At 44.3% G+C, this 15259-nt stretch overlaps 1 protein-coding gene across 2 annotated transcripts in view; it reads right to left on the bottom strand.

Moving 5' to 3' along the window:
* Nucleotides 1–13550, bottom strand: part of KDM7A (lysine demethylase 7A) — a 75073-nt gene extending 61523 nt beyond the window's left edge. Inside the window, exon 1 of one of the 2 annotated variants that reach the window (XM_075157995.1) lies at nucleotides 13178–13550. In XM_075157995.1, the coding sequence (XP_075014096.1) occupies nucleotides 13178–13293 (116 nt within the window). In that variant the 5' untranslated portion in view covers nucleotides 13294–13550. The remainder of the gene's footprint in view (nucleotides 1–13177) is intronic. The other variant, XM_075158003.1, reaches the window with a different exon arrangement.
* Nucleotides 13551–15259: the final 1709 nt, after the last annotated feature.

The raw sequence follows: 15259 nt of genomic DNA on the forward strand, positions 1-15259 counted from the left end.
GGAGAGGCTGAGAGAGCTGCGACCCTTCAGCCTGGAGAAGAGAAAGCACAGGGGGATCTTATCAATGTGTGTGAATATCAATGTGTATAAATTCCCCTTATGGGAGGGGAAAGGTGACAGACTTTTTCTCAGTAGTGCCCAGTGACAGGACAAAAGACAATGGCCACAGATTAAAGCATATGAAGTTCCATCTGAACAGAAGGAAAAAAAATTATGTATTTACTTATTTTTTAGCTGCTAGAGTGATCAAATATTGGAAGAGGTTGCCCATAGAGGTTGCAGAGTCTCCATTTGTGGAGATATTCAGAACCCAACTGGGCCCAGTTCTGAACAGCCTGCTCTGGCTGACCCTGCTTGAGCAGGTGGGGTTGACTAGATGATCTTAAGAGATCCCTTCCAACCTCTGTAAAAGTTATTTATTAAATCAAAATTTTATAGATTTATTTGGGTCTATCACTGCACTGTTATAAATCTGGTTTAAACCAAAAGTAAGACTACCAGAGGACTTTTGTTCCACATCAATTGATACTAAGTGGATTAGTTAAAATAGCAAATACAACAGATGCAGCCTTGGAAAGAACAGTTGTAAGGAACAACTACTTTTAAATCCAGAGTAGAGAAGAATGATGGAGAAATTGCAAGAACACACAAAAAAAGGATACATCTATGTAAGAGTATTAGGGCAATATCCAAATAAGGATGCTGGCCCCTAAAGCCTACCTAAATTCAGAAGAAGGACAGTTAACCACAGAGGTACCTATACTCACCTGGCACCTCACTACTTAACCTGAAAATTCCAAAAGCACTGTCTATTCTGCTCGCCCTGCGCACCCAGCCAGCATGCACCACGTTCCCTGGCATCTAAGCCAGAAGGCAAGCATAGCTGCCATACTTTCAAAGTACCAGGCACTAAAAACCAGTTGTATCTTGGGATTGGGGAAGGGAGAAGTTATTTTGTTTTTCCCAGTGAGATGGCAGCACTGCTTAGTCAGGTTGTGGGAGTTCAAGCCCACACATCTCAAGGGAATGTTCATCTCCAGGTTACTCTTTACGTAAAGATACTCTTTATCTCCCCCACTTAGGGCCTCTTACTCTGCAGAAAAGAATCCAAGAATTATGGACGCAGAACAGAGTGTAACATGACCCAAACATAATCTTCTGGTTAGGGCACTCAGACATTGACAAGATTATCTTGAGTTCTGGTCCCTGTTCCTGACATTAGTGAATAAATACATGCAGTGAGCATGCATTACAGCACAACCTTTTGCAGGTCTTAAGACATACTAATACTTTTTCTTACTCTTCTGATTTAATACTGCGTCCTGCAGGAACATAACAGTCTATCCCCTGACTATGAACGCACCTGTTTTTCTTTAAAAAAAAAAAAAGACAGAACTGTCCATGTCTCTAAATATTTCAGGAACTGGTGAGGACTTCAAATTTGCCTAAAACCTGATCATACCTGCCAGACTTTTTGGAGTACAAGTAACACTTAACAGTTGTTGCTTTTCTGGTTTGAAAGTGATAGTAATGTTTTGCTTTTCTTTACAACCCCTACTAACATAATCCGAAAGCGCCAGAAAGGTTTTTCTTTAATAATTAGCAAAAAGTAGTAAATACTTCACATGAGAACAATCTTTTACGACGAGTGTTTCCTAGATAAAGATTTAGAGGTCAATGATCTCTAAAGAGCCTTTAATGAGTTCAATAATTCACTGAATGTGAAGTATTAAGCCATTTTCTTACAATTCAATTACAGAAGAAAAGTTTATTTCTCAGTTTGTTTGTATTAAATAGCACTGGCTATGAAACTAAGGAAAACGAGAAATACTAAGAAAAAATAATCAAGCTATTTGAAGAGTGAGAATCCCCCAACCTTAAAATATAATTTGTAGTACATCAATTTAAATACACCCAGAGTCAGCCTTCTTTTTTAAAAAGACAGTTTTTACTTTTAGCAATTCAAACCAGAGAGTTACATAAGACAACCTCAAACTGTGTATTTATCTTCAGAAAATGCAAGAACTAAGATTGGACTTGATGCAGCTGATTCAGGTTAGATTCCATTCAGAGAAAGATACAGAAAGCTACATTTTAAATGTAAATTAATGTTGATCATCACTTCTTATTTTCTGCACACTATACAGTAGTTTCCATCAAATCAAAAACTCAACCATGCATCTGTATCAGCACCAGCAAGCCTACTGGCTGCATTAGAACATGGATCTTCCACACTTCACTTCAGAGTGATTGGTCATTGCAGCGGATATTTTAGCACAGAGGCTTTTTTCACTTACAAATTAATGTTCAAATTTAAAACTCTAGACTCTTGCAGTACAAGTTAATACTCTCCAAGTATTCTTCTGTTCTGACAGAACATCTGTTCTGATACCTGTTTCCTTCTGCATTGACTTCACTTTCCTGTCCTCTCCATCCAGCTTTTCAGCTAGAAGACTGTCTCTTCTTCACTATGCTGCTTACTCCCTTTGTAGATAACCCATGAGAACAGAAAAATCTCCTAATCTCGGTTCTGATTTTTCAGACACCTGAAAAGCAGAAGTCCCATTCAGTTACTTTGTGTCTGGTACAGAGTTTTGAAAAGGAAGTATCTGCTTTACTCCCAACCTCTTAACATATAGTCAGTAAGTTTCCAATATAGTCAGTAAGTTCACAATAATGATCATTTAGAGATTTACAGTTTTTCTTCCAAACACATATGAGGGTAACATGACACTGGCAAGCATATTAAGGGATAGAGAATATTTCCTAACAAAAACCTTGTTCCAAAATATTATGGTGCACAAACTTCATAGAAAGCTGATGAATTTCTCAGAGGCTCAGAGCAATGCAAACATTCACGCTGGAAAGAGACTTCTCCAGCTTCCTCAGGTTGGCATTGTAAGAAACAGAATTTTACTATACTGTGTTAACCAACAATCCAGTACAGAGAACACATTCACCTGCCACTTCTGTCTCCAAATTCCGCATTAGCTGTACAAAAAATACAACAGAAAAATAGACTATCCAAAACATTTACTAATGTGTCATAAAAAGCATACTATATTTTACTAGTGCCCTGGGATGGTGTGGATAACTGCAGATAGAAGCTTTCCTGCTTCAAGCTGCTATATGGTCCACAAGCAACTCCCTGGGAATTTTCCATGTAGTTTGCATTGGGAACTGACATCACATACTGCAGGGATGCGTTCACTTCCATTCTCAGCATACGTGTGCCAAGAGCAGTAAGCAATGCATTGCAATTCACTCTTAATTACATGACGTAAATGTACCAGTGCCTGTTTCGTGTAAGTTTAGTCCAGACAAACAAGATGTTTGCTCAAAATCATTTCACTGGTCATCCAACCATACTTAAAGGCTAAAACTTTATTTTCCCATGTTTTGCTACTTTTACATGATTTTGCCTCATTTCCTTGTCCTCCTCCACACATAACATCGCTGTTTAAGACTGTGTGTAGCATCAAAGAAAAAAGAGAATTAGATGCAGTGCTACCCTATGAAGGACAAAGATTCAGCCAATTAAGGTGGAGACACGCATTGACATTCACATGCTGGAGGGGAAGAAAAAAGGCACAAGAGCACTAATGTGCAATAATCCTCTTGTAGAGAGATCTCAGATCTATTCCCTAATGCAAGGAAACCATTTTTGGGAAAAGACCACTTGTATGTGAGGCATCTTTGGAAGAAGCAGATAACGGCACCTCACATTAACATATCAAGCACTGGCACCAACAGTGATACCTTCCTTTCACGAATATACAAGATTTTGATCTCTCTTATAGTAATAAGCCCATTTAGTATCCAGCACCAGAACTAAGCAGGAGTAAAAAGCTTTATTCTTCTATAAAGTGGAGGGTCTGTGGTTTTTTCATTAGCCAATAAAGTTATTTCCACACTCAATTAAGGGCCAGGAAATAGAACATTCTCATTTGGCGATGCTAGCCAAGACATCAATTCCAAAAAAAACAAAACGAAATTAGAATTTGCCCTTACTGGTAAAACATAAGAGCCAGGAGGTAACATTTGCAGAAGCACTTAAGAGTTACATCTTCGCTTCAGAAAATTCTGATCTACTCAAATGATACTCCTAATTCTAGTTCATACCTAAATCCTTCTTACTAGAGTTTCATGATGCTTCAAGCACAAGCCAGCTGACCAAGCTGGAAGTATAAGCTACAGCCAAGGCATATGCTTTCACGCAGTTAAATAAGACACTTTTCAGCAAGGATGCTAGTCCAATCACTCAGTCCAATAATACAGCTGCCCCATTCGTTCTTAGCCAGAATAAGAACAGTATTCTAAGCTCCTTCTCTTATATTCATTACATCAGAGCAGCACATTTTACTGCAGCGTTAAGAGATTCAAAGTGATGCCCCCAGAGGTCCTAGCAATTCACACAGGAGGGCACAGCATCAGAGGCAGCAAGTTGCTGCTCACCTTTGCATCACATTAACGTATCCTCCAGGCAGACAAATACTGTAGTCAGAACTTATCGTGAGATTTAACAGACTATGTGTGTACACCATTTTTGTTTAACATGCTTTTGGTCCTATCTTTCTTAAGCAATAGAGCACAGAGAAATGCCTAGGACATCATGTTTGGACATGAGGCTGTAGCATGTCAACAGAGCACACCATCATGAAATAAAAAGGGAAAACGCTATCCTGAGAGACAGACTGGCAACACTTGCCTGGGCGCAATGTCACATTAGCACGGCTATCTTGCTTTTGGTACTGTTCCTAGACTGCTCCATACGGCACTTTGCAGCTCACAGATCTGCTCATCAGCACCCCTGAAAGCTGAACATTACGTTGCAGTGCCTTATTTCACTTCCACTTGTTCTTGACACTGACTTTTGCAAGTCAATAGCATGATGTAGTCCTTCAGTGAAAAGATCTAGATATTTTTGTTACTGAAACAAAACTAAAAATCTGTACCTTGGGCAGGCCAATCAGAAGTTTTACAAGTACTACTGGGTAGTAAGACATAGCAATTTCCTTGGTTGCTCTTCATTTACCCAATTTGGCTTTTGTTTACTGGCCCTCAAACATCAATATCCCAAGAGGAAAATGTCAATCTGTTCAGAAAATACTGCCTGATAACTGGTAAGAATGACAGATCAGAAAAATCCTATATCCTCAATATCAAAGACTTCACTTCTCAAAAAATCACCTTTCCTTGCACTCATTTTCATGAATAGTACTTTAAGAGCCTTTAAGTGAATAAAGCATTAATGTAAATGGAACAAACAAAATTAAATTTATGAAATGAATTTCCCAGGCTAGCTGCGATGTCAGCTGACAGTTTCAAATGAAAATAAATAGACTTCATACCACAATATATTAAAAATTTAGAACAGTCATCCTCACTCCAGTTGGTTTTTAAGACAGAATGATGTGGGAGGGTTTTTAAAAAAGCTTTCTTGCTTTTTGTGGCAAACATCAGCATTTATGCCTGCCTGAGCAACAATGAACTCAGTATTTTCAAAAAGACCGGTTTTAAAGTCTACTTTAGTTAATGCTGAAGTAATGGAGAAAACAGTATTAAATATTAATTCCATTCAAAAGCAGAATTGACCTGAGGAGATGTAACTAGCCACATAAATCCACATTACCACCATATAGCAGACATCTCAAGACTATTCATACTCCATAGGTTGTTAGTTCTGTGTATTCATGAGCTAATGTTATGATACATTAGAAAGGACTGACAAATGAAAAATAGCTTAGCTATTTCAAAAGCTGCATACTTCACTAAAATATCTCTCCTACCTTGCTAATAAAGCAATAGCAATGTTGTTAATTGAATTTTCATACTTCAGCAATGAAACAAATGTAAAATTTGAGCATGTTTCTGTGTTTTAAGCATGCACGTTGTACCTACGAAAGTCTTTACCAATTACTCAGAGTTGTTTTCAGACAATGGTATTTTATTTTACAATTATGTAGGGAGAGTACAAATATTTACGTGAAGAGTATGAGTTCATCTTCAACTTGTGCAAATCATCATGTAAACAGAATGGAGACACCGTATCGCATGATCTTTCAAATGATGATATAGAAAGTGCACAGAAAACTGCACTGAGCATACGAAATCTGCTAATGAATATGAAAACTGTCCACAAAAAAAAAGCTAGAAACCACAAATGAAGAATGAAAACAAAATTAATGTGATTTTGCCCACTGGCAGTTAACAGAGTGATACTTCACTGTAAGGCTTAATCCATTTTATTGCCATTGTGTTGCCGTAAAAGAACTCAGCATTATAAACAGATCAAGGTAAGTTTCAAAAAAAAAAAAAAAAAAATTCATGCTCTGCACTGTAGCGCCTAACAGATTTATACAGAAATTAACTGCACAAAGCAGCAGCCCCCTACTCAGACTTCTCTTACCTCTGTAGTTTGTAGGTTTTGTCACAAGACAGAGCCTTCTGAAAACATTTTAATTCTTCAGTCAAATCAAGCACATATTAAATATAACAAAAGGAAAGGAAGATACTAAAGTGCTACGTAAGCACCCACAAAAGACATTTTTTAATATAAAATCATCATAAATTAACTAGCCAATAAAAAATTCATTATTAGCCAGTGAAATTACACGTAAAGGCTTACAGCGCCTTTGTTTGCTCGGTCAAGAACGGCTGAAGAAAAAACAATGATACCAAAAATATTGATATAGATCAACTATATCATTACAAAAAATTAAAGGTAGTGTTTAAATCACTAATTCTGAACCTTTGTATCTTTTAAGTAACATTGACTAGGCAATAATTAATTTGTACTTTAGAAATTAGAACAATTAGCACTTAACAATTGTTTAGAAACACACTAGAATCTTGTTGCAATTCTAATTAAAAAGGCTGAATTATGTACCCCTCAGTTCTCTTTCAGATCTCTAATGGACAGCACTTTTCCTTTCTTGTCCCAGTTATTGTCAGAATGCATACTCCAAAACATCTACTATGTTTTATTCCAGAACATCAAATGAAAAAAAATCACCAAATTACAGATCTAAAGGAAAGAAGTGTTAATTTTCAAAGTATATATACTTCAAATAAAGCCAGTTTTTCAAGAAAACTGTAAAGAAAAAAAACTTGTACATATAATTCTATGTGTTATTACACAGTTTCAAAAACTGAAGAACTTTGAATACTTACTACTCTACAGTGCTTATTAGGGTAGAATACATCTACTTTAATACATATTAATAAGTCTTCCCACTTCACAGATGGGAACCAAGAGGGAAAAAATGGCTTGCTCAAATGAAGAATATAAAAGGATTGGAAACAGACATTCAATTACACAAGTGCTAGTCTGGCATCATTATTATTAGTTTTGTCTCAGTTTAACCAAAACTGGTTCAGCTTTTGTATTGTCAGAAGAGCTAAAGTCACTTGAAGTCACTTAATTCTTTGGCAGAGAGGACAGGCAGCTCATTGGACTTAAGCTGAGGCTTCCATCTTACCTCTGAGGAAACAAGGCTAAATCAAAGAAATGCAAGGCTAACAAACACATTAACTTTTCCTTGAGGTCTAAAACACTTCCCTAACATACACCCAGTTGCCTGAGGAAGAATTTAAGGCTTATATATTAGAAAAGCCAGAAAGTCAGCTCAAGAGCCTCTGGTGCCAGACCAAAGCTCTAGTGACCAGACAATGATTTGTTGATTCAGTTCAGGCCCCTGAACATTTATAATTACAAGGCCTTAATTTTCTGTAAACAGGTGGTCTGCACCAGAAGGCATTTGTAACAGTCTCCCTTTGCAGTCTCCACGTTTCTTGACATGACACCTTGTCCTCTAAGTCCCTTTAAGACAGACGCACGAGCTTCGCCTGTCTCTGCAGACAGATGATGCTCTGGGGTTGCAATGCTGCAGCTGCACTGGAAATGCCTTGCTTGCTATGGACCCCACTAGATGAGCAGATGGGTCTGGGCCGAGGCCATCAGATTCAAAGCAGAATCACATACGGCGACTGAGACACAAAAACAAAGTTCCACAAAACTGGGTGAGCCATTGATCCCAAAGTGGGCCATGAGGAAGAAAAATGGGCAACTCCCCGTCTTTTCCCACCCACTATCATCTCCTCCAGCAACACAGTCCTCACCAGTGTTTTGCAACAGTCTGGGACTCATCCTAGCCCTTGATGAGCCTGTTCAGCTCAGTAACGCAACAAAAAGCTAACCCAGCAAAAGAATGGGTTTTGTCGGTTTTCTGAGCAGAGTTGACTTACCAAACAATCAGACAAGCACTGAACCAGCAAAAGAGAAATTATAGCAGCATGCAGCCAAGAGTGGGACAGCCTCTTTCAGCAGCACAGAGTTGGCGAAGCCCATCATGCAGAACCTCATGTATAAAGCTCCAAAACAAAGAACCAATTCAGGAAAAGTACTCACTATGGCATGTATATTTCTTTCTTTTCTTAAGGAGAAAGCCTGCCTTCAGAGCACAAACCAGTGCGTTAAGAGGGACCTGTACCATGTAACCTAACAGCTGCAAGAGGGAACCTTGATTTTGAAATTGAGATCAGATTAAGGAGTGGTTGAGAAATTTTATGTTTCTTCAGAGACCAAATGAAGACATGCTCAAATCTATACAGTATCAGAAAAACTATGTTCTACATGAACTTAGCTCAGATGTGATTTTGGCGCTGAAATTTTTTTCCATTTGAGAAGAAAGCCTCAAGGCATCTGCAATTTAAATGATCACCCTCAAAAGGTACATGAATCACCTTTCTTTTCAAATGACGTTATTAAATGTTGTTTAATAATGACAAAGCTGTAAAAAACATCAAACATTTAATGGCAAAGTTCTATATACCATCAATGAACTGCTCTAGGACAGGAAAAAAAAAAGCTAATTCTTTCAAGAAGGCTACACAGAATGCAGAATTAATCCTGAGAGCAAGAACTATCAATTTAAAAACAATTCCATATAAATTTAATCAATTTGATTTTGCTTTGCAACAGAAGTACATACATACGTACACTACATACAGATTAGTGCTATATTTCCTTTATTGCCCTCTAACCTGCTCAAATGAAATGCTCATTTCTATACGAGAATCTATGGCTTCTAAATTTAAGTTTCATTTACACAAAACACCAAAGATGCGAGCTGAGCAAAGCTGGATGGGCTGTTTTCTTTCTTTCTTCTCCTTGAGGCGGAGACACAAAAGTTGACGCCATTATGAAATTTTAGGAAAAATTACTAATTTTGAACAAAAAAGGATGCTTTCCCTTCCTATTCCCCACTGGTCTGGCTTTGAAGAATGACACACTTCCTTTGTTTCAAAAAAATCTTTTTTTAAACATAAAAAAATACATTAAAAAGGTTACAGGCATTTTAAAAGGCAGAGACCGTTACTGTAATCGACATTCACACATTTGGTAACTTCTTACCCTATTTGTCATTGAGACATGCTAGGAGTTCACTGTATGTTTGTTGACAAACAAAACATCCCTTGGAAAAGTGCTACACAGAAAACTCCATAGGGGCACCTGCATTTTTAATTCTCAGTTTGACTGACTGACTTCTCCATGCTCCTTTACACCCAGTACAGTACCAGTGCAGCTTTACAAAGCAAACAGCCTTAAAAAGCCAACTCTACAATCATTTACTCCTGAAGCATTAGAGACAACATCACGTTGTGCAGGCAAAAATTGAATTATATGCTTAAACTTAAGTTTGTTCTGACCTGTCTGAAATCTACTCTACAAGAATAAGTGGTATCTATGCAATGCACATAAATCTAGTCGAGTACAGGTATCATGGACAGAAAAAAGGATAAAAATTTCAAAGCTGACAATAGGATTTCAGCAAACTCCACAAACATATTCCAAGAACAGAGCTGACTGGAAGATAGGCTGAAAAAAAAGATATTCTGTGCATTAAGGTTACATATATCACAGTAAAAAACACAAGCAAGAAAAGATGACAGTGTGTAGTTAACCTAGTAACTGAGGTAGAGCATCAAAAAATAGAGGCAGACAGAAAGTATCGCGCTATGATACATATCATTTGAAGATGAAGCCAAGAACTTAAATGGGTGTCAAGAGCTACTGAAGAGATTTAAGAAAAAGTTGAACACCTAGAGCAACATAAAGGAGTTTTTCTGTTGCATTCTAGGTGGAATATATTCTAGACAAGCCAGAAAGGGGGAAGCAGCTTAATGTGACGTTTTCGCTTAAAGAAGATAAAAAGACCGGGAAAATACAGAAGCTGGTTAAAATATAAATGAATTTGCCCATCTGAAATATTTGACAGTTTGTCACATCTCAGTCTCCAGAGTCTCTGCACTCTTGCGAGCCATTCAAGAAAGTGATGAAGCCTAGAACACCACACAGACACACACATTATGCTCTTTTGTTCAGCAAGAGGTAATTACACAAGATTGTGGCTGGATGTCAGGCCCACTCGTAGAGTAACTAAAACCCAGAATGTAGGTTAGCAACCTTGTAATGCATATCAAAATATTTGCTTTTACACAAATATTTGCCAGAAGCTATAAAATGCATATTTGATAATATTGATATATTGACAATATATTGATAGTAAGCCAAAGTACAGTCATTTGAAGACAGATAGTGCAAGAACACCCAGAAAAAAAATCACATAAAATTTAAAGGGACTACTGCCAATCTGTCAGAACAGACTTTGTACTGCCTCCAGTGTATTGCTAAGGCACTCTCTTGACTATACATAGGAAGGCAGCAAAGAATCTGTAATCCAATAATACATGCTACGTATCACGCTAGTGCACCACAGCCTTAAGTAAGCATGGGGTTTATATGTTTCTTAACATGAAGTCACATCATCCCATTCCACAGGCTGGGGCGGGGGGAGGGAAATCAAGAAAGCATGAAACCAAGTTGTTCACCAAAAACTTCAAGATTTGAGACTGCATATTTTCTTTCACAAGCCATGTAATAGTCTTCAGATACTCTTAGACCAAGAGGAAAGGCAATCCCAGGGCAGACTACAGCTGGGAGAGGACAACGGTCTCTCATGATCCTGTCCCTTAGTCATGAGGCTGGGTGAGCGTGCAACTAAATCCCAGAGTAACATGGCTGTTGCCAGCTCCTGCTGCCTTGCTTTCCACACTTAGGGTTTCAGACTATCAGAGCAGTTCAGTGCTAGCACAGTTTTTCTACCAATTGCATGACAGAGCTCAAGCCCAGGAACCACTGTGGATCTTTATGCAGATCAAGATTTGAGAAAGCTACAGAGTGGTCTGTCCCACCTTCATATCAGACAGTCAATACTTTCCTCCTCGTAAGGAGTTCAGAAATTAGTTCACTTGTACCCTAGTAATATTAGTGCACAAGACTGGCATTTAAGTTAAGCCTGCATGTAAGCTAAGCAACTGACAAGACAGACTGAAAGAGCAACACATAAACGCAGAAAAATACTTGCAAAAGAGAGAACTTGTAACTGTACAAAGACCTTCAGACAATGTCTACACCTTTACTACAAGCAGTGACCAAGTTTTGACGAACTTGTATTAAGCTACTGTAATCCAAAAAAGCTGTTGTGCGTCTAGCTTCAAACAACAGTACTGGCAAGAGTAGTAGTAGTCTAGTTAAAAATATTAATGAGGGGTTATTTTTAAAGGTATGACAATTCTGCTTTGCCCGTTTTTACAGTTTACAAAGCCCTTTTCATAGTTTCTATTATACTGTGGTTTGAGTCGAGGGAAACCCATATACAAAAAACAAATCAACTCAACATATGTACAAGTCAACATCTAAAATACTGAAAGGCTTCCTTTCATCCTAAAACGTGGCAAGAAAACACCCATGTGTAATAATTACTGTTAAGTAACACCTAGATACGCAACCTACTTTTAGCCAGCATTTTTCTTTTGCCATTAAGAGGAAGAAAGAAAAAAGAAAGGAAAAAAAAAGCCAACAAAAACCCTACACAACCATCGCTTCTCTGCTGCAAGCGCTGAGCGCAAGAGACGACAGGCAAGCCCAGGAGCGTAGCCGGACCGCCGGCGCGCTGCCGCACGACACCTCTCCCCGACGGGAAGCCCTCCCCGCGCACCGCTTTGTTAAGCGGACGGCTGCGCCGGCGAGGTGCAAAGCCCCGGTGCGGTCACGGCTTTCCGGGCAACTTCTGGGCCCGGGGGCCGCCGGACCCGGAGCCCTGGCGGCGGCCGGCTCCGCTAGGCTCGGCCCGGCCGGGCCCCGCCGCCCCGCACCGGCAGAGGGCGAGGCGGCTGTCTCGCCGGGAGCCTGTTTTTGTTACACGGGGGGTATTTAAATGTCCTGCTGTCAATCACAAGGCACTTCCTACACCGCCGCCAGCTCCCCGGCCCTCACGCCGGCGCCGGGGCTCCCCACATAATGGGGGCGGCAACTCCGAGCCCCGCAGCCCCCAGCCCGGCCGAGCCGCTCGCCCCCAACTTGCTCCTTTGTTTAACTGCCCGTGAATCCCCACCGCCACCTCCTCCTCCTCCTCCTCCCGCTCGCAGCCGGGAGGCTGCCGCCGGGCCTTTATTATTCACACGCTCGGCTCGCAAAACAGACGCGAGCCGGCGGCGGCCGCTCGGGACCGGGCTGGAAACGTCAAAGCGGCGAGAGGAGCAGGGCGACCCTCCTCCGCCCGCCGCCAGCCCCAAACAAAACGCACGGCGAGCCAGGAGCCTGGGCCCCGCCGGGGGTGAGCCCCGGCACCCGGCGTGGTGCCCCCTCCGCCAAGAGACCGCCCTGTCGCGGGAGAGACCTCCCGGGGGAGCGGGGCGAGGGGGGGGACACGACGCCTTCCCAAAGCCGGCTCAACTTTAGGGAGGCGCCGGCCCCGCCAGCGAAACCGCCGGCCCGGGAGCCCCGCATCTGTTGCTCTTTCATAACCGGCCTCTCCCCGCCCGGCCGCCTCGCCCGGCCCGGCCGCCCCCTCGTCGCAAGCGAGGACCCATGTGCCCAGGGACGGCAGCCCTCGCCGGTACCGGCCGCTGCCACCGCCGCGGGGGGGAGCCGGAGCGGACAGGAGCCCATTCCCCCCCATGCCGCCGCCGCGCAGCCATTGTCCCCCCGGCCGCTACCGGGCGAGGGGGGGGAGGTGGGGAGGGGGACTGCCACCGCCTGTGCCCGGTGGCCGGCCGACCCGGCGGCTTCCCCCCGCGCGCCGTCCGGCCCCGCGCGGCTCCCGGCGCTTACCTGCCGTGGAACCAGTCCTTGCAGATGTCGCACTCGATCATGAAGCGGCTCACGTCGTAGGGCTCCCGGCACACGCAGTACACGGGGGTCGCGGCGGCCGCCGCCGCTCCGGCCATCTTTAAAGAACTCACTGACTGAGGCGCCCGCTCCCCCTCCCCCCGCCGCGGCCGGCGGCACCAATAACAACAGCGCGCGTGCCAGCCCCACACGCCGCGCGCGCCCCGCCGCCGGCAGGCAGGCTCGGGCAGGCGGCGCGGGAGCGAGCGAACAACAGCGCGCGGGGGCGCGCGCACGTGCGTCACCCGGCCCCCGCGGAGGCGGGAGGAGGGGAGGGAACCGCCCCCCCCCGCCCTCCCCGCACGGCGACCGTCCCCGCCGCGCCTGCGCCCCGCGGAACGCCCGCGCCCCGCCCCCGCCCCGCCCCGCCCCGGCCCGCCCGGCCCGGCCCGGCCGTCTCGCCGAGCGGCTGGAACTGAGCGTGCGCGGGGGGGAGCGGGCTCCCATTGGGCGCGGGGAGGGGAGCGCACGTGCCACCGCCCGCCCCTCCCCCCGGAAGGCGGGGCGCGGGGAGGCACGCGCTGGCCCTGCCCTCCCCCTCCCCCGGGCCGTGTCACGCGGGGAGGGGGAGGGGCAGGGTGCCGCGAGGACACGGGCGGAGAGAAGGCGGGCCGCGGCGCGCGCCGGCTCCCCCTTATGTAACCGCGGCGGCGGCGGAAGCGGCCGAGCAGCGCCGAAGGCCGGACTTTGTTGACGGGCCGCGGCCGCCCGCGCAGGCGCGGCCCTCGCTCCCCCTGCTCCCCCCCGCCCCGGACGCGGGGGCACGGGCGGCAGCGGCGGCGGTGGGACGGGCTTGTACGCCGGCCCGGCGTGGGGCAGGGGCCCGACTCGGCCCGGCCTCTCTCCTGCGGAGGCGCGTACGGCGGCGGTTGGTTCGCTCTGGTCCCTCCTGAGCAGGGACCTCCCGCAGGCAGGAGAAGCCTTGTGAGGGGCCGCTGCCAGCGAGCGGGAGGGCTCGGCCTCCGGGGCAGGCCAGCACTGATGTCTGCCAGGGGCCCCTCCGCGGTTGGCACCGCTGAGGAACCACCCGAGTTCGGTCGGAGCAGGTGTCTTGGGAGCGCCAGTGCTGCTGCCTCCTGCCCCCCGGGGCCTGGGCTGCCAGCTCCGGTCCTGAGCTTGGCAGCCGGCGGTACAGCTGGGTCCTGCCTGCTTCCGACCATGGGTCCCGCATGGGCCTGCTCCAGGAGGTCCTCGTCTTTGGTTTTAACTTAATTCTGCTCATGTGGATTCAATAAAAGTGGCTGAACACCCAACCAAGGATCACAGAAAGTCAATGAAATAGCATGTTTACTGCATTTTTTTGAAGAACATTCTTCCCAACTCATCAGTGCACAAACTGAATGCCATATGTTGAATGTGGCAGCGGACATGCAGTGGTGCTTTTTCCTGGAGGGATCTGAGGCAGAGGAACGTCTGATTTTATGAAGTCTAGGCAGGCCAGTGTTTTCATGCTGTTGAGCTGAGGCTTGCAATCGGTTTATTTCTTGTCAAGCTCTCTGCATATGTTTGCATCACTGTTCCATTCCATGCCATCACCTTCTCTTTCAGGACACAAATTGGAGTTTGAAATGGAGATACCTTTTTTTCCTGCTGGCAGGCGGAGTCTCAAGGACCTATGGAGATTATGTTGTATAAGGGAATGGGGAGTCATGTCCTCCACACTGAATGTAGCAATTTAAAAGTGAAACAATAAATATGTTGAAGTGCCTGTTCCTGTGATCATAACTGTAGTAGACTAACCATGCATGCAGTATTATAATTTTACATCCCATGCCCTTAACCACCAGTAGCCACAAAAAACCATACACTGTACGTTTGTTTGGCAGGGGGAAGCTCAGAAGTAAATGTTTCCTTTCCAGGCTGTTACAGCGAAGCTAGCTAATGTTAACATTTATATGAGATGGCAATACGAGATGATGATTTGGCAGCAAATTGGACAGCAGAGAAATGTAAAACAAATCCAGCACGCAGGCTATGTGACTGAATGGAGAATGAAATAGAGAAATATAGGAAATGTAAAGGACG

Source organism: Calonectris borealis, chromosome 1 (assembly GCF_964195595.1).
Source record: "Calonectris borealis chromosome 1, bCalBor7.hap1.2, whole genome shotgun sequence".
Lineage (NCBI taxonomy): Eukaryota > Metazoa > Chordata > Aves > Procellariiformes > Procellariidae > Calonectris > Calonectris borealis.